Source organism: Cetorhinus maximus, chromosome 9, assembly GCF_964194155.1.
Source record: "Cetorhinus maximus chromosome 9, sCetMax3.hap1.1, whole genome shotgun sequence".
Lineage (NCBI taxonomy): Eukaryota > Metazoa > Chordata > Chondrichthyes > Lamniformes > Cetorhinidae > Cetorhinus > Cetorhinus maximus.
Window position 1 is genome coordinate 40,283,914 of NC_135887.1, and position 23,917 is coordinate 40,307,830.

Consider the following 23,917-nt stretch of genomic DNA (forward strand, 5'->3'; position numbering starts at 1 on the left):
TTCCTCCAGTGGGTCCCCCCTTGCCAGTGTCAGATTGTGGAGAGCGCAGCATGCACCCACTATCAGTTACACCTGCTCTGGGGGGTATTGCAGTGCGCCCCCTGAATGGTCCAGGCGTGAGAAGCGCCTCTATGGTCCTCTCTACCACCACCCTTGTTGGATGCATGATTCATATTGTAACGCTGCTCTGCCTCTGTTCTTGGATGGCGGAGAGGCATCACGAGCCACCTCCTCAATGGATAGCCTTTGTCAACCAGCAGCCATCCATCCAGTCGGGCTAGAGCACTGAAGAGCCTCAGCACTTGAGAGTGTCTCAGAATGTACCCGTTATGGGAGCTGCCAGGGCACCTTGCACAGACTTGCAAAATATGCATCCTTTGGTCACACACTAACTGCACATTCATGGAGTGGAATCCCTTCCTGTTGACGGAGGCACCTGGCTGACCCACTGGCACCTTGATGGCCACATGTGTGCAGTCGATGGCACCTTGGATGCAGGGGAACCCAGCAATCACTGCAAAGCCTCTGGCTCGCTCAGCCTGGCTGGTCTCATCCCTGCAGAAAACAATAAAGGTCAGCACCCGCCTGAACAGAGCTTCTGTCACCAGCTTGCTGCAACTGTGAACAGCTGATTGGGAGACTCTAAACAGATACCCAACTGAAGTTGACGGCCACTGTGAGCTCCCGAGCCACTGGCAAGGGGTGTCCACCCACATAGTCAGAGCTGATCTCGGGCCCAATCATCTGACAGATGGAGGTCATGGTCTCCTTGAGAGGCGGAACCTCCTTCGGCATTGCACCTCAGACATATTGAGGTGGCTGCATCGCCGCCTGTAAACGCTGAGAGCAGGAGAGTGGTGTCTTCTGCAGCCCCTTCCGCCTTGGACTTCCTGCTGGCCCTGCACCTTGTGCCTGCGCCTCTCCTCCCACAGGTCCCTCCCCTGGAGGCTGCATTGGGACAACTAGCCTCCTCTCCCTTCTGTCTCTCTCTTCCTCCTCAGAAGAGGTGCCACCAGCAGAGACCACAATTACCAGGGTAAGGGAAGGCTGTCTGATACCTGGAAGGGTCCACACGGTCTGAATCCTCCAGAGGCCATGCAGACACCAATAAGTCCTGAAATGAAACCTGGAAATGCTAAGAATGAAGCCCCAAACAGAGATGAAGCTGCCAAGTACCAATAAGCAGTCAGTAGCAAATTACCTCCAAAACTCCTCACTGCCCACACTGGCAATGCTGCTGACCCTTTTTATCCCGCCTTTGGATGAGGTTTTTGAAATTGTCGGCTGCCCGCCTGCCCGTTTTGCCCGTGCGATGAGCGCAAAGTCGTACAGGCAACATAAAATACAACTTAATTGCCTTTTTAATGGCCTTAACTGGTCTCATAATTGATGACAGGCGCGACTCTGACTCCCACTCACGCCCGCCTGGCAAAATATTGCGCGAGTGCACGATGACATCATTACACGCTATTTTACACTCGAACGTGTCGGGTGTGTGCCCACACACCAAGTGAAAAATTCTGGCCTAGATTACCTATAGGGCAAATGTGGATTGCAGCTAATTTATTCGGCATTATGCCATCTGGGATACACTTGTGCATGTGTTATTTGGAGGAAGAGGAGTAGGATGAGCAAAAAGCATTGCTGATGTCTGGGAGGTGAGGAATCATTATCTGGAGAGATCATCTGCTCACTGCTTCCGATGAATCTATCAACCAAAGGGCTTTCCTGGCCCTAGCAGAGAAACACCAGTTTCACAGGCAAGAGGGTAGGCTGGGAATTCCACTAACTTTTGCAACTTGCAACCTGATTGTAAAGTTGGCACAGCACTGCCAGGAATAGTGAAGATCACCAACCCCTTGAACTTTATTTCCTCCAGGGACTACTGGTGACATTAGCAACATACATCACCAGCAAATATCGGTGCCTTATTTGCCAGAGCCAACCATTACATTTTCTTTCCTTACAGATCCCAGAGATAAACAGATCCATGTCCTGTGGTTCTTTTAAATGACTGGACTTCCTAACATCCAGGGCTTTCATTCAGTACTTACTGAACTGTCATTGCCTGAACAAGCAGGACAATCCAAGCCTCCAGCACCATCTTAAACTGTTACATTCTATGCAGCATTTCCATTATTTCCAGCAGCAACAGGATTCAAATAAGGAGCTGAAAAACATGGCTGAGAAGCCAGAAAAGACATTGTTAAGGTTTCGTAGGATATAATAGGTAGCTTCTGAAGAGTCATTATTACCTGAAACGGTAATTCTGTTTCTCTCCACAGATGCTGTCTGACTTGCTGTGCATTTCCAGCATTTTCTATTTTTTTTTCCACATTTCCGGTATCTGTAATATTTTGCTTTAGAATAACTGATGAGTTTAGACATGAGGTGAGAGATTGGTGTGGGCCTCCACAATGTGTTGTTGTAATGGGACTGCTCATGCTCTGATCAGCAGGCATAATGACACAGAATCCAGGAGAAGGAGCAGGCCAGGCCTGACCCAGGATTATGTTGCCACCTCTCCTGATATGACAACAGGTCTACACCAGTCTGAACTTTACCCCATTTACCTCCATTGAAGAGACTACATGAGCCAGAAAACAAGCAAGGAATGATTGTCCAACACTAATAAAATTGCTGCAGCTTAAAATAGGGTAACTGGTGCTCGTTGAAGTTGAGAGGCACTTGGATCCTTTTGTTGACATTGAGTGGTCAGTCACTCACAGGCTCTTGCCATGGGGCCTGAACTAAGAAGAAGCGGCAGTTTAGGTAATTGAACAGAATGTATGTCAACTGATTAGAAACACATTTGTCTTCTTGTGAGCATAACAGTATATGCTGGGTTTAGCCAACCTTTTATTTGTGGAGCAGGTCAGAAGAGCTTTGCTGGGACTTCTGGAAGGTCTTGGTAATGTTGGACTGTTAATTTATTTCAAATGACAGGGAAGATGGTGAGAGGATGTGAAAGGAGTGGAAATTGGAAGGATTCTTGGAGTGTCAATCCAAAAACAGTAAAAACCATCTGCCAATGACTACTACATGGAATGAATCTGATCTGTTATAGATATCTTTTGTTTTTTTTTAAGTCCATGTGTAGGACCAATCGTGCGACTGTTAGCGGTTATTTCTTGGCTGGGAGGAACATGCAATGGTACACAGTGAGTAATTTTATCAATTTAGTTTAATTTATTTGTCAACATCTCTTTAAATTATAGAAAACAATGTTACAATAAACCTGAAATCTTAGGAAACTAAAATCAATTTTAACCCATAACTTGGCCATTGTTGGACAATAGAACTCAAGTGAATGGTGAGCCACAGATTGAATATGTGAAAATTTATATGATGGTGATTGATTAATAAGTTTGAATGCAAGTGAGAATTAAACTTTATGGCTATAAAACTGTAAACAACAGTAAGTAACTTTTAAGGATGTGTAATAACCCTCACTTAGGCCTCAGTAAGATGGAAGTTGAATGGATCAAATTTTTTGAGCTGAAAGTTCACTGTGCTAACTTATTTTGGCGCGCAGCTCTTTGGAAACCTTTTATAGCTAAAAAATACTTATTTGATATCCGAGACGCCATACCTGCAGCAGAAGGTAGTTTTTTTTTTCAAAACTCACCAGGTCTCTTTCTCAAATCCTCCTCCAGGTTGGAGCCTCACTCTTTGCGAGTAATATCGGAAGCGGACACTTTGTGGGTTTGGCAGGCACAGGGGCAGCAAGTGGCTTGGCTGTTGGAGGCTTTGAGTGGAACGTAAGTGTGGTGAAATAAGTATGTTAACACTTTGTAGCATTTTATGAATCCTGATCAGCGTGTCCTTGGGATTCCAAACTTTTCCCAAGCTGGCCCTGCTTTGTATCATCACTGGCTGGGAGGAACACTTGACATTTGAAGCTTGACACACTAAGATGTGTATTCACCTAATGGATGACACTATATTGCATTTATAATCCTAATTAACCCCTAAGTTTTTTAAACAACCTTATTCACTGGCTGAGCCACCTTTAAGAATTTGTGTCTATGGAGACCAAGGTCTCTCTGCTCATCTACACATTTCAAAATCATGCCATTTATAATATACTGTCTTTCCAAGTTAGTCCTCCCAAAGTGCAATCACTTCACACTTCTCCATAAACTCCATCTGCTATGCTTGTGTCTATTTCACCATTCAGTCTATGCCACCCTGAACCCTATAACTATCATCATTACTATTACTACTTCATCAAGCTTCATATTAAATATCATAGCAAACTTTATAATGCTGCTCCCTACATCAGAGTTTAGATCAGTTATAAAAATTAAAAAGAGTAAAGGGCCCAAAACTGACCCTTACAACATCACTGTTCCCAAGCTCCCAGGAATATGAATATTACTTCTTTCAGACTACCAGTAATCAAACACATTAATAGCCCCAAACCCCAGGATTCTGACATATTACTGCTTGCATTCCTCAGTGACTAGGTATGTTATAGCCCCCAGATCTACAGCAATTAGGCACACTACAATCTTTGGATTCCTAAGGATCAGTTGTAGAACCTGTCCCTAGTCTCCCAGAGATCTCAATATTACTGGTGCTTTACTGTCCCTGGACCCTCAGGGATCAAATTCATATTTCCCACATGCAAGCATATCAATTGGATGAGATACATTTGATGAAATTTGATTTAAGTTTGTCATTTTGTAGCTGATACCTATCTCACTTTCAGCTTTTATTCTCCCCCTCAATATCAGCACCCTTTCTCTATTTTATCAGTATTCCTGTGGTCAGTGATCCTCTGAACTTGATCTTCTGTCTTCATAAGATTCAAAACTGTTCATACCGCCCTGCATCTTCACATGCTTGAAGTCAAGACTCATTGCTTTTCTCCTACCCTAATTCATACTTTACCAGGAATCATCACATTCCTCACTCTTCCTTTCATTTTGCAATGTACAGACTTTTAAAAACCCAAGAATGGTATCACCTGACTGCTGTAGTTCCTTATATACCTTATCATCTCTTATGCCCATTTCAACTTTGGTTCTGTCTCATATTCTACGTCCCTAACCTGGATCTCACAATAACAAATGAAGAAATAATTTACCCTGGATAACTTTGAGATTTATTTCCCACAGGCCCTGTTTGTTGTGTTACTCCTGGGTTGGCTCTTTGTCCCAGTCTATTTGACAGCTGGGGTGAGTATGAGATTCCATTTCCATTTCCATTGAACTGTTCTGGTATTTGTATCATACAATTTCCAGATGATGAGCGGGATTATCCAACACACTCTGGCACCCAGTATCCTGGAGCTGGATTCAAACATGGGGGTCCCAGTGATGGAAGAACACTTTATCCAACACACTGTGGTATCCAGTGCCCTGCAGTTGGATTCAACCCTGGATGTCACTGGTGGAGGTAATATTGAGTTTGGGTGATAGTGTAAAATGGATGATCAGTTGTGTAAAGTGGATAATATCAATTCATCTGCCTGTTATACGTCTCTGCTGAATTTTATTTTCATTGACTTCAATCACTACCACCCATTGTACACTATCAGCCAAAGTCAAAATGATTCCCAGTGTATCAAACATAATGTGACAACCAGTTCCAATTAATGTCTCCAGGAACATTTTTATCTGTCAAACCTTTGTAAACAAATATTGGCCTAAGCGGATTCAGCATCTATTTAAGCAGAGGAAACTTGTAGATGAAAATATTTGCCCATTATTTGACTTCTTGTGTCCTTTCCCAGGTCATCACTATGCCCCAATACCTAATGAAAAGGTTTGGAGGAAACCGAATCAGACTCTACCTCTCCCTCATCTCTCTCTTTCTATACATATTTACCAAGATCTCAGTGAGTATCTTCTCATAATCATCACTTCATTCAACTTTTTATTGACTCTCTCTTTGAAGGGTACTAAAGGTGAGATCTACTCCTTAACAGATGTTCTTATGGTGAAATTTCTTCTTTATGGGTAAACTATGTCTATAAAGGGTCCTTGATGGCCAGGCACTCTCTTTAATAGTCTAGATGAGAAATTTTAAGAGATCTTAATGGCCATTCTGTCTTTTTATTGATCGCCGATGATTAGACCCCCCTCTTCAGTTGGATTTCACTGTCATTGATATTTATTCATAAACTTTTATCTGATTGCCTGGTAGGTGGACATGTTCTCTGGAGCAGTCTTTATCCAACAAGCTCTGGGATGGAACATCTATGTTGCAGTAATTGCCTTGCTGATTATTACCTGTATCTACACTGTTACAGGTAGGCAGTCACTTGAGAAATTGAGAAGGAGAAAATTGGAAAAATTAACCATATGTAGCTGGAAGAAACCATAGCTTCAATGGTCTGTGCTCAGTCAGCTGTTGTACCCAGTGTAGAACTAAACCCCACAAGTAGGAAAGCCAGCTTCCACCTCTGGTCTGTGCTGGCTTAGCTGATCTCACCCAGGGTAGAATTAAACCCCACAAGCAGCAAGGTACTATCTCTAGCCTGTGGTTAGGTAGCTAATCACAGTTGGGTTAGCAAGAGAACTGCTAAAATTGCCCATGAATTAGGAGAATAAAAAACCTGAGGTTCCTGCTTTTGATTATATTCAGTGATGCTTGTTGCAATGTTTCATTTGTGTGGACATCAGGTGTGATCAGGATCAGACACAGCTTGATTGCAACCTCTCCATGCCATGAACATGTCATGCAGCGCATGCTGTCTAGAGTTATTACGTGTCTATCTTGCAAGGAAATTGTGGGCCTTACAGGCTCCCTCATAAGGGCTAATCCCCCATTGGATAAGAGTCCCAGCATCTGCTTTCTCCCACTCCTGGATCAGTTGCCACCAATCAGAAGGCCCTTGTATTTGTAAATCTTCACTGGCTCAAAATATAAAAGACCTTTTTACTTGATTCCGGAGAGTAATCTGGATTTACTCTTCACTCACTAGGTTGAGATTTACATAGTCAAAGTTTAGAAATCTACCGACCAATCAAAGTTATTGAGGAACTGGCTTAGTAGAAGCAAAGATGCTTACAAAGTGGGTTATGGCAAGGCCATTACTGTGAACATTTTTGAAGCTTACTTTCTAACTGAGGCCTTGTAACTCTTTCGAGTTATCAACAGATCACATGTAACTCTTTCGAGTACATTCACAGTTCTTGGTTTCCGGGAGTGGGACATGAACCCACAACCTTCTGATTCAAAGGCGAGGACTGAGGCCTTGTAACTCTTTCGAGTTATCAACAGTCACAGATTGTAACTCTTTCGAGTACATTCACAGTTCTTGGTTTCCGGGAGTGGGACATGAACCCACAACCTTCTGATTCAAAGGCGAGGACTGAGGCCTTGTACCTGACTACTTGAGACCCACCAACTAATTGAAGCCAAATAGTTAATTAAGGCTTGTTTAGCCCTGCCAACAAAATCAGGCCTAATTTCCTCAATTCAAGACAGCATTAATTCAGGTTACTGTAATTTAGGAACATTGTATTTCCATCCCCTCCCAGTGTTATTGTGAGCTTTTGGCAGCATTGACGTTACATGTGGAAGAAGAAACTAGATATAGGAGGAACATTCCCATATTTTAGAATATCCCTGTGCCCAACAAGTGGACAACACTGCTGAGTTCTTTCCAAAACAACAATCTGTTCCGGTCGATAAACTAACATGTTAAGCAATGTCTTTGATACGATGTTCCTCTTTTAATTTTTAGCTTATGCTGACAGTAGTGCTAAGCAGCTGGGCAATTAAAATTCCTCAATCATGTTTTGTTGTAATTATTCTTGAGGCCTTTGACTCTTCTGCTCTGTAAATTTTTACAGGGTCGGTTGGAACATTTTGGAATATCAATTGACAATGCCCTTGCTCTAGTATTAACCATGTGCTTCCCCATTCTAGTAATAAAATTACATTTTTAACCCTTACACTGTGGGAATATCTGAAGAAACTCTGATTATTCAGTTTTATTCCTTTTCAGCATGCCATTATGACCTTGAATGAACATCAGTACTGCAGCAATAATTCCATGTAAACTTTAGGAAAATTGTTCTAAAATCAGATTCTCCCACATTCATCCCCACCCATACTATTGTAGCCTGTACTATTGTAGGTGCTGACTCTGTGTATATTAGGAATAGAATACAAAGGGGGAGAAGTCATGCTTCAGCTACACAAGGCTGTAGTTGGACCACACCTGGAGCACTGAGAACATTTCTAGGAACCACACCTTCGGAAGGATATTGGCCTTGGAGGGAGTGCAGTGTAGGTTTACCAGGATGATAACTGGACTCCAAAGGTTAATCTATGAGGAGAGATTAAGCTAACTGGAGTTAGCCAAGAATTTAGAAAGTTATGGGTGATTTGATCAAAATATCCAACATATTAAGAGGAAAAGGTGGGGTAGCTTGGAAGAAACTATTTCTGCTAGTTAGGAAGTCTAGGGCACGATCGAAAAATTAGAGTCAGACCTTTCAGTAATGAAAACAGGAAATACTTCTACATGCAAAGGATAGTAGAAGCTTGGAACTCTGCAAATGGCAATTGATGTTCGGTCAATTGTTAATTTTAAAACTGAGGTTGAAAGTTTTTTTTGTTAGCTGAAGATATGTAGGGATATGGCACAGAGGCGGGTGTATGGAGTTAAGTCGCAGATCAGTCATGATCTCAACAAAATGGCCTCCTCTTGTCCTATATTCCACTGATGTGGGGACCATACCTCAAAAGGCCATTCTCCATGAACTCAGACAGTGAGTATCAGCAGGTAATTGTACCAGAGGGTACCTCACAGCTGAGTCCGACCCTATTCTCCCCCAACATTCTCACAGATTTTAATGAAGCTACCGCATGCTTCATTGATCTGTAGCAAGGATAAAACTTTCCTGATGTTATATGCAGATGAGCTCAGTGCATCAAGTGGAGACCCTGGTCATTGCACATCATGGAAGACTGACCTCAGTGCCTGCACATAGGTGTAACATTCATTGAGCATCATTCTTTTCATAGCAGGCACTGTGAAATCTGAGTCTGCTGCTTCTTAGGCCAAAGGAAGCTATCACTGCAGCCTTTACTGTGAACGGCCAAATCCTTATCCATCCCCCATTCCTCCAGCTCCCTCATTCACTGTGATTCAACTGGGACAATTTCTTCACCTCCACTGTGTAGATTCCACAAGATGAAAGTCTCTGAGCTGCAGCATAGAGCAAAAAAAGCTGATCGATGAGGGGATGTAATTTTTGTGGGGGGAGGAATGGTAGGACACTGGAGAGATTGCTGCTGAGTTAGTTGCCCTTGCCCAGTTGGGTAAAATTTTGTAGAGCAAGGGGTAGGGTAACTGTCATCACCGTCCCCTAGAAACGCATAAAGACTTTTTTCCACTTCCTTCACCGCATTGTCATCATTGTCCTCCTCTTCCACCACATTTGACTGTGGGAGACCTGCAGATGAAAAGGACATGAGGATGTACAGCATTCAGACAGGCAGCCAACCAGGAGTTCAGTGTCAGCTAGGCCCCTTAAAATACTTTATTACGAACAGATACTGCTTATCTCCTAATCATCTGCTACTGGCACTGTCCTAGCAACCTCAGCTTCTCATGGAGCTCGATTGCCTGCTCCTCAAAATCAGTTGCCCCAGATCCTCCCACCTGTGAACTGTCTGCCTCAGTCATTATGAGCCAGTTTCTCCTGAAACAATATTAACAGCGACATGTAAAGATAAGTATCTGAAGGGAATCTCCAACATGGCAGCAGACAGCTGATGTAACAAATGCTAGAAGGACTGGACAATGTGTGAGAGATTGGAGGAGTAAGTCTGCTTGTGATCGATACCTCAATAATTCAAGGTAGAAGAAGAGATTTATTGAATCATGGTGCAGTATGAAATAAGACTTAGCATCCTCTTTAAGAACTGAAGGTGATGAGTAGAGGGATCCCATAGTGCTAAAGTGAAAAGGCTTGTTTCCATGCAATGCTGACTTTTTTTTATTAATTCATGGGATATGGACATTGCTGGCTAGGCCAGCATTTATTACCCATCCCAAATTGCCCTTGAGAAGGTGGTAGTGAGCCGCCTCCTTGAACCGCTGCGGGCCATGTGGTGTAGGTATACCCACTGTGCTGTTAGGAAGGGAGTTCCAGGATTTTGACCCAGCGACAGTGAAGGAACTGCTTCTTTCTGATTGATTGGTTCTAGGAGGCCTGGCCGCACTGATGTACACGGACACAATACAGACATTTGTGATCATCGCTGGAGCTTTTGTACTGATGGGATACTGTAAGTGAGTCGCTCTTTGTACCTTCCAAACAAGAAAGATTTAAAATCTTCCCCATGTCCCCTTGATGCCTCACTGAGTTTAAACTGTTACTGAGCCATACAGAGCAGGAAGGGCCCAGATTACGTACCAATAAGGGCTGACTTGGCTGATCTTATCCAGGACAGGGGATTGGCGTGTTTGGAGCGTTGTGCCTATAGCTTTGGGAAGAAGGAAATCAGCCAGTGCTTGCACCCCTAATCAATATCCAGGAACCTCTCCTGTAAAGTGCACGTGTGTGGATGTTGGTTGCAAGCTGATTGGTAATATTATCTGCAATTGAGTACCCTGCTGACACTATCAGGACCTCTATTGGAACTTGGGTGAGGCATCAGAGGGTGTCTAGTTTTCCTTGGAGCCTGTATCCAGAAAGAGTCAGCAGCTTGAGATAAGGATGTGAGGAAACTGAAAGAAGAGGACAAAGCCCTATTGCTCCACAAATGGTGCACATGAGCCCATCTACGTCGACACAACAAAAACACTATTACTCACTTTAATCATTTTTGTTTGGGACCATTAATGCTTGTCATGGTTCAGGATGCTTTGGGCCCTTTCCCACAGAATAGTATTAGATTTGAAGAGTTTTTAATATGCATTCTGGACAAAAGTTGACTAAAATCAAGTCACCTTTCAGCAGAGCCCCATGTTAACTGTTGGATGCATAGGCAGATAAGAGACATTTAAGATGCAGTATGGCTAGTTGTTTTTGTACAGATGCCAAGCAATGGCCAATTCATTAATAATGTCTGACCATTCAGGAAGGCATCTAACACTTGGATGCTGACAAAACTGTTTTGATCTCTGCTTGTGTTTGAAGAAAAGTTTTTGGGCACCAACAATAGGAGGCAATGAAGTCCCAGAGAGGTTGCGAAAAGAGATAACTTCTGACCTAATGTTCAAGACATGTAGCAGTCTATCGCTTTAAGTTAAACAACCAACGCCAACACAGGTTAATAGGTATTTTGTAACAGTACAGAAACAGAAAGTATATTGATTGTACCAAGTATCTCTCATCATACTCAGTGTTATGTATGTTTTGCCTAATGCGAAATAAAGCAGCTTACAATGGAACTGAACACCATCTCTCCTAGCATTAACACTGTCCGCCTTCAGAGTGATTAAAGGAGTGAACATGCTTAAGACATGGAGAATCAGAACACAAGCACATTTTGTTGCTAAAATCCTGGGTTTAATAGATAACAGGCAGTGGGAGTCAAAATCCATTAGTAGTAAGTTACCAGACTGCTTAGGGAAGGAGCTGATGCCTTTAAACCCAAGTGGGAATGGATAGTAAATGGGATGAAGGATAGGAAACAAATACCCTTTAAGAGATTTATGTTGTAGTGGGGGAAGCTGCTGAGTGGGTGCCATGGAACTCAGTGTTGGAATCATTACAATTATTAATTTACACAACTGGTGTATATTCAGAAACTTAATACAAAGTGATCAAATTTGCAGATTATCTCAAACTAGACAGGGCAGTGGAATCAAAAGAGGCAGTTCAGAAATTGCAAACTGAACTGAACAATATGTGTAAGTAGGCAGAACAATGGCAGATTAAATTTAATGCTGACAAGTGTAAAGTGATGCAAAAAAATAGATGATATACATACTGTGTGGATCGTGCTGAAATATCTAAGGATAAAACTGAAAGAAATCTGGGAGTCATAGTAGATTTGAAATTCAGACATAAACAACCAATAAAGAGTAGCATTCAACAAAACCATATATAGCTTAAACAGTGGAATGTCAGTCAAGGTCATCATGATCAAACCATATGCTGAAGATTCTGTCCAGTTCTGGTTGCCAAAAACAAAAGAGCTATTTAGGCGCTGGAGGCAGTGTAGGAAAGAGTTATGAGGGTAATCCCTAGTCAGAGAGCTCTGAGTTATAAGGAAAGACTAGAAAAATTCGACCATTAACCTGTGGATTTCCATTCCATCTTCCATAGCTTTCCATGAAGTCGGGGGCTACCAGGCTTTATTTGCCAGGTACAAAGATGCTGTGCCAAGCCTTCGTGATTCAATGAATCCACTCCACTATAACATCTCTGACAAATGCTACCTCCCTCGTGCTGACTCATACAACCTCCTGCGAGATGCCGTCAGTGGTGATTTACCCTGGCCAGGATTAATCTTTGGCATTACCATCATTGGAGTTTGGTTCTGGTGTAGTGATCAGGTAGGCTGGTGATTGACCGTTGATCCACAGCTCTTGAGAATGACTTTTCTTTAAAAAAAAAACACAAATGAGAGTCCATGGCTTGAATTTCTCGCTCGTCGGGCGCGCAAGATCGGCAGGCCCGGGAGCGGACAGGAAACGGACTCCCAACCGCGATCGCCCCCTGACTGCAATTTCACACTGGCTGGCCAATTAATGACCAGCCAGCGTAAAACACGCGCTGAGAAAGGTTCAGCACTGCCGTAGGGGCGGGTCACCGCGGGTGCTAGTGAGCGTTTCCTGGGAGCTCCCTTAAGGTAGACAGCTGCCTCAGGGAGCTGCAGACCTCCACAGAATAAATGAAACAACAAAAATGCTGCAAAATATGTCCATACAGCACAATCAAGCATCTGAAAGGGTACCTCATGAAAAAACAGTCCCCAGATATCTCTTTTTATCTTATTCCCCCACGGAGATTTCATCCCACCCTGGATCGAGATTTGAGCAAAAATGTAAAGGCCGTCTGCCCAATTGGCCCGTTGGCCAACCATAAAAGTGGACGGGCCACAAAAATCGCTTTCAATTGCCTTCTTAATGGGCTTAATTGTCAGTGGGCGCGCTTCCGACTGCCACGCACACCCGCCAATCTGTAGATTGCTCGTGTGCGGGATGACGTCAGAACGCTCACCCCCAACGTCATCTTGCACTATTTCACATCTGCTCGGGTCGTGCACAAGCGCGCCCACGAGGTGTAAGATTCTGCCCCATGTGTTAGTTACACTGCCCTTTCACCTCTGCAACGTAGATTTGAATCCAGCCTCAGGGAACGACACACATATTACAGTTTGCATTGGGTACACTGTTCTTTCAGCTCCAGAATGATGGAATAAAAGTTTCCATTCTCTGCTGGCTGAGTGTAGCATTGGGCTTTACAGAGACTAGGCTGATACTGTAACAAATATCAAATGCCCATCCAGGCTTTATAAAATGAAAGGATATCTGAGAGGGACTGATCAGACACTGTTACAGTTTTGAGGTTTTTAAGGTCATTATGTTTTGCTACTATGTCTTTATTTTAATGTAAAACAAGTCATGTTACCTGTTCTGAAGTCTGTCTGACAGCAAGCCTGGGTGGTTTAATTTTTTGAGATTAAAGGGGCTCAGATTGTTTTACAGGGAATAAAGTGCAATGTGTTTACACTTGGAGACAATGACAATGTTTGTTAACAGTGGATTGGCTATGAGTCTCCAAAGCCCCAGAAAAACATTGAGAATGTTAAGTTGTAAACAATTGTGCAACAGTCCATTGACTTCAAGATAATAGAGTTGGGGTCTCAAGGATAGCTAATCAACATTTCTACCTGGGTACAAAGCCCATGTGATTCACGTTGTCATGGAGATGGGCTTTGGGAGGGGAAGGATCTAAGATATTCCTGAAAACTCACAGACAAGGTTAGTCTGCCAGGATCCTGGAGAGGGAGAGAAGCTATAGGCAGCAAGATGCTGTGGTTCACCATGCAGGTGGGAGCTCGCACTTGGATTGAAAAGACTGAACTCGTGAGGAGTTAAAATGAGGCTGGAAGATTTGCCTAATTTGCACTAAAGGAAGAATCTCCAGGGGAAAAAACCTCACTGTGAAAGTTCTAAAGATTAAGTTTCCAGGCTGTGAAAGGAAAAGAACAAATGAAAACCCTTGGGACCTAGGAATCACCTTAGACTGATTCTGGGAGAATTGAATGTCTACTTAAAGCACAGTATGAAGTATTTTTGAGAAGTATGTTTTTGGTTGTGCTAAAAGTGAAAGGGGAATGTTTTGTTTTGTGTTCTAAAGAATAAGTTGCCTCCAAAGATAGTATTTAGTCAAGTGTGCTTTCAGTCTTTTGTCACAGTAAAAGTCTTAACATGTGAAATCTTGTCATGTCGCCCTTTCGGCTATTAATCAGGAGTTTGAATTTCTTTTAAAAAGTTATCGGACTCTACAGAGACCATAACAACACATGTTTGAAAAGGAATCGGGGAAATGATTGATAGTGAAATCTATAAAATGGGTTTTGAGGAGATAGGAGAGAATTCGTGAGAATGGAGCTGGTCTTTAGGGAGAGAGCGCCAGAGAATTGAGAATGATAACTGAAGAATGCATCTGTGATGGTGGTACAGGGAAGGCAGAAACACTTTAACATTCAAAAGAGTCAATGGTGCAGGAATGCAGAGCCTCGAGGTTGGCAGGTCAGGAGGAACAAGGATGTGGAAGGATTTGAAGTCGTGCACAAGAATTTTAAATTTGATGTTCTAAGGGACGGGGAGGTCATGAAGGGTGGTAAGGGCAGCGGTAAAAGGTTGAAGGATATAGTAATACCAGTAAGGACAGGAGTAATAGGTGAGAGTGCTATGGCCAGGAGCAATAGATGAGCCCTAAGGCCAAGGGCAATATGTGCCATCAGTAAGAACAGAGATGATGGACAGGGGTGAAAGATGAGAACAGTAAGGATAGTGATAGGTGAGTGAGGCAGGATGTGGGTAATGGAAGCCTGAATGAATTGGAATTTATGTAGAGAGGAGTTTGGGAGTCAATAAGAAGAGTGTTGGAGTCATCAAACCTGAGGTGACTTGGAGGGTGAAGCTGGGGCAAAGGTAGGAAATGTTTTGAAGGACAAAACTGCCTCAAATTTGGCATTAAATTGGTAAACTCATTTAGTGAGGATGTGAAATGGATGGCAGCAGGGGGGAAGGGGAGGGGAAATAATCACATTGTTAAAATAAGGCTCCTCTTCCAAAATCAGGGTCACTCTGTTTGATGGAACAGAGTAGAAGGAGTATTATCTAACCTTTGCTGTTCCTCAATGCAAAGTGTTTGACAGGGTAATGCAGAGTGAGTATGAATCTGTATCTAACCCATACTGTATATGTGCTGAGAGTATTTGATGCTGACAGTTAATTTTGAATCCTCCAGGAATAAAATTTCTGCTCAGATATTTCTAATAGTTGCTACTCTACTTTTCCAGGTCATCATCCAGCGTTGCCTTGCTGCCAGGAACCTGACGCATGTGAAGGCTGGTTGTGTCCTATGTGGCTACATAAAGCTGTTGCCCATGTACCTGATGGTCTTGCCAGGAATGATCAGTCGAATACTTTACCCAAGTAAGTTTTCTAAATCAAATACCTATTTGTTCCAAGCCAATTATTCTTGTTAATGGGCACAAGAACCAATATTGGTGGATTATTGAAGTGTACTTGTAGAAACTCCAAATGAACTATCTCCAAATAAAACAACTGGAACAGAAAAAAGAGTTACAGACCATTGCCAACCTGCTCCCTACCCGCTGCCCAACAGCCTCCAAACACACACCACCACAAAATGATAGTGATGGCAGCTTGCATCATCATCTTCAGACCGGGAACTTTCTAATCTCTCTTTGTAGCATATATTATAGTATATCTGGACTTCCAGAAGGCCTTTGATAAGGTGCCGCACAAAAGATTAATACACAAGATAAGATCACACGGAGTTAGGGGTAATATATTAGCTTGGATAGAGGATTGGCTAACCAACAGGAAGCAGAGAGTTGGGATAAATGGGTCTTTTTCTGGTTGGCAAGCTGTAACTAGTGGGGTGCCACAGGGTTCGGTCCTTGGGCCCCAACTATTTACAATCTATATTAATGACTTGGATTCAGGGATAGAAGGTACTATAACTAAATTTGAAGATGACACCAAAATAGGTGGGAAAGTAAGTAGCCATGAAGAAATAAGAAATTTACAAATGGATGTGGACAGGTTAGGTGAATAGGCCAAAATTTGGCAGATGGAGTTTAACGTGGATAAGTATGAGGTTATCCATTTCTGTTGGAAGAATAAAAAGGCGACTTATTATTTAAATGGAGAGAAACTTCAGAATGCCTCAGTGCAGAGGGATCTGGATGTCCTCGTGCATGAATCATTGAAAGCTAGTATGCAGGTACAGCAGATAATAAGGAAGGCAAATGAAATTTTGGCATTTATTGCTAAAGGAATAGAGTATAAAAATAGGAAAGTGTTGTTGCAACTGTACAAGGCATTGGTGAGACCGCACCTGGAGTACTGTGCACAGTTTTGGTCCCCTTACTTGAGGAAGGATGTAGTTGCATTGGAGGTGGTTCAGAGGAGATTCACTAGATTGATTCCAGAGATGCGGGGCTTGTCTTATGAGGAGAGATTGAGCAGTTTAGGCCTATACTAGCTAGAGTTTAGAAGGATGAGAGGAGATCTAATTGAGGTATATAAGATGTTAAAGGGGATAGACAAAGTAGACATGGAGCGGATGTTTCCCCTTCTGGGGCATTCTAGAACGAGAGGCCATAGTTTTAGGCTAAGGGGTGGTAGATTTAAATCAGAGATGAGGAGGAATTACTTTTTTCAAAGAGTCGTGAATCTGTGGAATTCACTACCTCAGACTGCAGTGGATGCTGGGGCGCTGAATAAATTTAAGGAGGAGATAGACAGATCTTTAATTAGTAACAGGTTGAAAGGTTATGGGGAGAAGGTGGGAAATTGGAGTTGAGACCGAAATGAGATCAGCCATGATCATATTGAATGGCGGGGCAGGCTCGAGGGGTTGAATTGCCTACTCCTGCTCCTAGTTCTTATGTTCTTCTTTGGTGGAATCAATTTCATAGGCCCTTTAATGGGAGCAGGGAACTTTACTGATGGGGACAGCGCTTTGTGATGATGTATGAAGCGAACTGAAAAAGTCTAAGTACCAATGGGTCTACCCTGTACCGGGTTTTCTGATGTCATACCATCTGATACTGTACAGAGCAGGCTTGGCCCAGAGGCCTGAAATGACACTCCGTCCTGTCACCAGCTGAAGGAAATTTCAGATTTTTTTTCCCTGTCCTCTTATCTTCACAGTTAGAATTTACCTGCTCTGCTGTCTCTTTCCATTGCCACTCACTGCATTTTGTTAAGGAGGGTTACCAAAGCTGGCAGGCGTCCTTGGCTGACCCTTGTTGAACATGGATTCTCAGGTTCTTTCAGTAAAGGCAGCATTACAGCCCATATCCACTATGCATTTCCAATACATTCATCAAAGTTGCTCTCCAAATGATCCTTTGGAATTAGAAGTGCAGCTTTAGGATACTACACTGGAAACTTTTAAAGTGGCTATTCTGGAAGTACTGCCGCTTTACCTCTGTGGATCCTGAGCTGGGCAAAGGTTGTTGGCAAGGCCTAGTGAAGTGACAAAACGGGACTACATGCATGGTAAATAGAGGAAGCCGCATGCTATAGACAGAGCTAATGGATCAGATTATAGCTCTGTAGTCCTTCCACATCCAGTCGTGAACGGTGGTGGAAAATTAAACAACTAATCAGAAAAAGAGGCTCCACAAATATCCCATCCTCAATGATGGGAGAATCCAGTGCATCAGTGCACAAGGCAAGGCTGAAGCATTTGCAAACATCTTCAACCAGAAGTGCCGAGTGGATATTCATTTCAGTCTCCTCCTGAGGCCCCCCCATCATTGATGCCAGTTTTTAGCCAATTTGATTCACTTCATGTGATATCAAAAAATGGCTGAGGCACTGGATGCAACAAAGGCCCTGACAACATCCTGCCAGCACCGAAGACTTGTGCTCCAGAACTAGCTGAGCCACAAACCAAGCTGTTTCATACAGCTACAATGCTGCCATCTGCCTGACAATGTGGAAAATTGTCCGGCTATGTCCTGTCCACAAAAAGCAGGATAAATGCAATCCAGCCAATTGTTGCCCCGTCAGCCTCTTCTCAATCATCAGCAAAGAAGGTGTCATCAACAATACTATCAAGAGGCACTTACACAGCCATGACCTGTACACCGATGCTCGGCTGGGTTCCTCCAGGGCCCCTTGGCTCCAGACCTCATTATAGCCTTGGTCAAAACATGAACAAAAGAACTGAATTCCAGAGGTGAGGTAAGAGTGACTGCCCTTGGCATCAAGGCAGCGTTTGACTGAGTGTGGCAACTAGGAGCCCTAGCAAAATTGAAGTCAAGGGGAATTGGAGGGAAAACTCTCCACTGGTTGGAGTCATACTCAACACAAGGAAAATGACTGTGGTTGTTGGTGCCCAACCATTTCAGCCCCGGGACATCACTGCAGGAGTTCCTCAGGGTCATATCCCAAGCCCAACCATTTTCAGTTGGTTCCAGATAAGGTCAGAAGTGGAGATTTTGCTGATGATTGCATAATGTTCAGTACCATTTGCAACTCCTCAGATTCTGAAGCCGTCTGTGCCTTCATGTAGCAAGACCTGGGCAACATTCAGGCTGATCTGTGGCAAGTACCATTTGTGCCACACAAGTGCCAGGCAATAACCATCGCCAATAAGAGAGAGTCTAACTAGCTCCTTTTAATATTTAATGGTCTTACCATCGCTGTATCCTCACAAAGCAACATCCTAGGAGTCACTATTGACCAAAAACTTAACTGGACCAGCCATACAATTACTGCGGTTACAAAAGCAGGTCAGAGGCTACAAATTCTGTGGTGAGTAACTCACCTCCTGACTCTCCAAAGACTGTCCACCATTTACAGGGCACAAGTCAGGAGCGTGATGGAATACTCTGCACTTGCCTGGGAGGGTGCAGCTCCAACAACACTAAAGAAGCTTGACACCAGGACAAAGCAGGCCTCTTAGTCGGCACCCCATCCACCACCTTAAAGGTTCACTCCTACCACTGGGGTACAGTGGCAGCAGTATGTACCATCTACAAGATGCAATGCAGCAACTTGCCAAGATTCCTTTGACAGCACCCTCCAAACCTGTGATCTCTGCCATCTGGAAGAGCAGGAGCAGCAGATGCTTGGGAACACCACCACCTGAAAGTTCCCCTCCAAGTCACACACCACCCTGACTTGGAATTATATCGCCATTCCTTCACTGTTGCTGAGCTCCCTGGAACTTCACTGGAACTCCCAACCTAACAGCATTGTGGCTGTACCTACACCACATGAACTGCAGGCTTCTCCACCTTCTAAAGAGCATTCGGGAAGACCGATAAATGCCGGCCTTGCCAGTGACGCCCACATCCCATGAATAAAAAGAAAGATAACTATCAGTGGGCTATCCCAGCATGAATTTAAACTGGCTCAGTGGAACCAATACTTTTAAGTTTAAAAAGATAAAAGTCCAATTTCTAAAGGACCTTGAACCATATCTCCTTTATGCCAGTACCAGAAACTTCTTAGCTGAACCTCCAAAGCTTCAAGGCACCAAATTGATCATTTGAAATTTGAATCATTACAATTCTTGTTGTAATCTCAATTTCTCATGATGTTTCTCCATCCTGAATATGGTATAGCAGTAGATTCAGAATTTCGTCCTGAAACTTGTTTTGGAAACATGAGTGGGCGACTGTTCCAAGGGTGAGGACAAGCCTCACTCCTCTTGCAGCTTAAAAGGAGATTTAGTCAATATCTAACTCAAGCTGTCCTTAACCTGGGAGTATTCAATGGGACCACGTAGATGAGCCTTTATTCTGTATGTAAACTGCGCCTTTATTAGCCGAGGAATATTAGCCAACTGCCTGGGAATATTTGATGGGACAGTGATCTTCACTCTGCCTAACTATTGCTACCAGTTGGTCAACATCTGAGGCAATATCCCATTCTAATAGGGTCCATTTGTACAGGGGTTCTCAGCTGGGGGGGTCTGTGGTTCCCTAGGGGCCTATGAGAAACTTTCAAGGGGCCAAATTGCACTCAGAACTCCAGAGCAAAATGTGCCAATCGGAGTGCCTCAGAAGTGCCAATTGGTGAACGAAATATCAATCATCCAGGCAAGGTGACCTGTGCACACTCAAATGGCAGCCTTGAATCTCACAGTTTAACAGATCAGCCTCAATGTGTTTCGGGAGATGCCTCCTGTCTTCTCAATGACAAACTGGATTTGTTCAGGTATCATTGGGTGTCCCTTTGTCTTTGATTGCCATGGCCACCAGCCTGTGAATTTATCAGTCAGAGAATGGTCTTCCATTTTACTACTGTCACAGGACAGCCAGACCAGACAGGTCAGATACAGTCCTTCCCAGTTCAGTAAGCCCATTCCCCAGCTACCATTTATTCAGAAGAGATCGAGTGTTCCAATCCAAAGTGATTACTAGAAAATCAGACCCAGTGCAGTTGGTCCAGCAGCGCAGTCACTGTTTCACTCTCTTTCCTTGCTAAATTTGGGCCAGTGCAACCAAATAGCATGCAACAGAGCCAGCCATGCGACAAGCCAATCCCAGAGGAAATTGCACTTGGAACTCCAAAATAATACATGTCTGACTATGTGAATCGGGGGAAAAGGCACAATGAGAAATCAGTGACCAAGATCATTTTAGGCTCTCACCCACAGATGGCAGCAGACTTTTCAGGAAGGCACTTGATCAATCATTCTCCATTTCAGACTTCATCTCTGAAAGCTATTTTCAACTTTTGGTTAACCATTCCCAACCACCCCCTCACCAACTTTTGCTAATTTCTGCATGTTTTGGTTTATTTTTCCTTTTGACTAACTATTTCCCATTTGGATTTGGTCTCTGTAGATATATTTCCATTTTCAATTTTACAGATTTCGCACCATTTCCTAATTTTTACAGCTTTTTCCCCTGTTTTTCAGTTAACCATTTTTCTTTTGAGACTGTGTCACTGAACATTTATTTTCAAATTTTTAGTTAATTACTTCACATTTTTAACTAATTTCTGTCGATGACACCGTCATATCTTGTCAAAATTGTTGCTAGCAACAGCAAGAAATGTTATATTGAGGAAAACAAAAGTACTAACAAATATATGTTTAATTGTTTAACTAATTTTTATACAGAAAAATTACTCATTGTGTTACATGGGAGTTCATGGAAATTTTTATTACAGAGAGGACAAGTCTCAGAAGCAAAAAGGTTGAGAACCCCTGAATTCGAAGACAAATTTGGAAAACCCATGCAACTCATTATTATCCTTCAATCTTTTCCCACAGATGAGGTTGCGTGCATTGTGCCAGAGGAATGCGAAAAAATCTGTGGCACTCCAGTTGGTTGTTCGAACATTGCCTACCCAAAGCTGGTGGTTACACTGATGCCCAACGGTTAGTAATCTGCACCAGTATAAAACCAAGCTACAAATAGCCCATCATCTATACTTCATCTTCCCTGTATCTCTCCTCATTCAACTCAGAATTTATCCCGTCAATTTCTCTGGCTCTTTCTTCCCTATTCTCACCTGCGATTGGCTCCACGGGCACTGACCAATTTACAGCATCTTGCCTAGGTGGTCATGTGTAAGGGAGGCTATTCCATTATGGGGAAAATCACAATTGACCGTGATCCTTTCGTCGCCCAGTGTCAACACGCAGAACACTTTCCAGCAGGGGTCACTGGACAGTGATCAGGAGCAAGATTTTATTATCTTTTCTAACGCAAAGACACTGGAGCCAATTGTAATGCCCCTCACCACACCTTATGCAAGATCAGTGAACTCAGCCCAGACCACGGATAGAAATTGGATCCTTCCCAATCTGCTTGGCACAGCTTCTCACTGGATAATCTTGCTCAGTCTCTAATTTATCTTCATTCTTTGATAGGACATCAAACCAGGAACTCCTAAACTCAGTCTTTCTCCCTCTCTAATAATTCACACATTATTAAAATCCAAACTTGGTGTCACCATATCAATATTTCCTAATTTCCATCATCCTCTGATAATTTTTCAATCTCAGTCCTGAACTATGGGCCTTGGCTTTTTACCTAAATTTCAAATCTAAAGGGAAGCGGAGGCCTCTTCTACACATTCCACTGTTTCCCACTGGGTTGCCCATATATATTCCACTGCTTTCAGTTAACACCCACAGTAAACAGCTTTGTTAGAGTCATACAGCACAGAAAAAGGCACTTCGGCCCATCGAGTCTGCACCAGTCAAACAAGTACCTAACTATTCTAATCCCATTTTCCAGCACTAGGCTCATAGCCTTGTATGCCATGGCATTGCAAGTGCACATGGAAATACTTCTTAAATGTTATGAGAGTTTCTGCCTCGATCACCCTTTCAAGCAGTGAGTTCCAGATTCCCACCACCCTCTGGGTGAAAAAATTCTTCCTCACATCCCCTCTAAACCTCCTGCCCTTTACCTTAAATCTATGTCACCTGGTTATTGATCCCTCCAAAAGGGGAAAAGTTTCTTCTTGTCTATCCTATCTATGCCCCTCATAATTTTATACACCTCAATCATGTCCACCCTCAATCTCTCTGCTCCAGGGAAAATAACCCCAGTCTATCCAATCTCTCCTCATAACTAAAACTCTCCAGCCCAGGCAACATCCTGGTAAATCTCTTCTGCACTCTCTCTAGTGCAATCACATCCTTCCTTTAATGCGGATTCCAGAACTGCACGCAATACTCTAACTGTGGCCTAACCAGCATTTTATACAGTTCCAGCATAATCTCCCTGCTCTTATATTCTATGCCTCAGCTAATAAAGGCAAGTATCTCATATGCCTTCTTAACCACCTTATCTAACTGTCCCACTACCTTAAGGGACCGGTGGACATGTACGCTAAGGTCCCTTTGATCCTGGGTACTTCCCAGGGTCCTACCATTCATCATGTATTCCCGTACCTTGTTTGTCCTGCCCAAGTGCATCACCTCACACTTATCCGGATTAAATTCCATTTGCCACTGATCAGCCCATCTGACCAGCTCGTCTATATCCTCCTGTAATCTAAGGCTATCCTCCTCATTATTTACCACCCCACCAATTTTCGCATCATCCGCGAACTTACTGATTAACTCTCCCACAAGTCTAAATCGTTTATATATACCACAAACAGCAAGGGACCCAACACCGATCCCTGTGGAGCCCCACTGGACACAGGCACCCAGTCACAAAAACACCCCTCAACCAACACCCTCTGCTTCCTGCCACTCAGCCAATTCTGGACCCAATTTGCCAAATTGCCTTGGATCCCATGGGCTCTTACCTTCGTTATCAGTCTCCCATGCACGACCTTATCAAAAGCTTCGTTGAAGTCCAAGTAGACTACGTCAAATGCATTGCTCTCATCTACACGCCTGGTCACCTCTTCGAAAAATTCAATCAAATTGGTCAGACATGACCTCCCCTTAACAAAACCATGTTAACTGTCCTTGATTAATCCCTGCCTCTTCAAGTGTAGATTAATTCTGTCCCTCAGAATTGCTTCCAATAGTTTCCCCAGCACTGAGGTTAGACTGACTGGCCTGTAGTTCCCTGGTTTATCCCTTTATCCCTTCTTGAATAACGGTACCACACTGGCTGTCCTCCAGTCCTCTGGCACCTCTCCTGTAGCCAGAGAGGTATTGAAAATTATTGCCAGCGCCCCTGCTATCTCCTCCCTTTCTTCACTCAACAGTCTGGGATACATTTCATCCAGGCCTGGAGATTTATCTATTTTTAAGCCTGCCAGTCCACTTTGAACCTCCTCCCTTTCTAT

The 23,917-nt window shown here is 43.3% G+C and overlaps 1 protein-coding gene across 1 annotated transcript in view; it reads left to right on the plus strand.

Moving 5' to 3' along the window:
- The window catches only part of slc5a2 (solute carrier family 5 member 2), a 46,864-nt gene that overhangs the window by 10,193 nt on the left and 12,754 nt on the right, over positions 1-23,917 (plus strand). Inside the window, exons 2-10 of the mRNA XM_078547843.1 lie at positions 3,090-3,161; positions 3,657-3,761; positions 5,124-5,183; positions 5,741-5,845; positions 6,154-6,259; positions 10,177-10,257; positions 12,246-12,475; positions 15,457-15,592; positions 21,429-21,536. Coding sequence (XP_078403969.1) covers positions 3,090-3,161; positions 3,657-3,761; positions 5,124-5,183; positions 5,741-5,845; positions 6,154-6,259; positions 10,177-10,257; positions 12,246-12,475; positions 15,457-15,592; positions 21,429-21,536 — 1,003 coding nt within the window. The remainder of the gene's footprint in view (positions 1-3,089; positions 3,162-3,656; positions 3,762-5,123; positions 5,184-5,740; positions 5,846-6,153; positions 6,260-10,176; positions 10,258-12,245; positions 12,476-15,456; positions 15,593-21,428; positions 21,537-23,917) is intronic.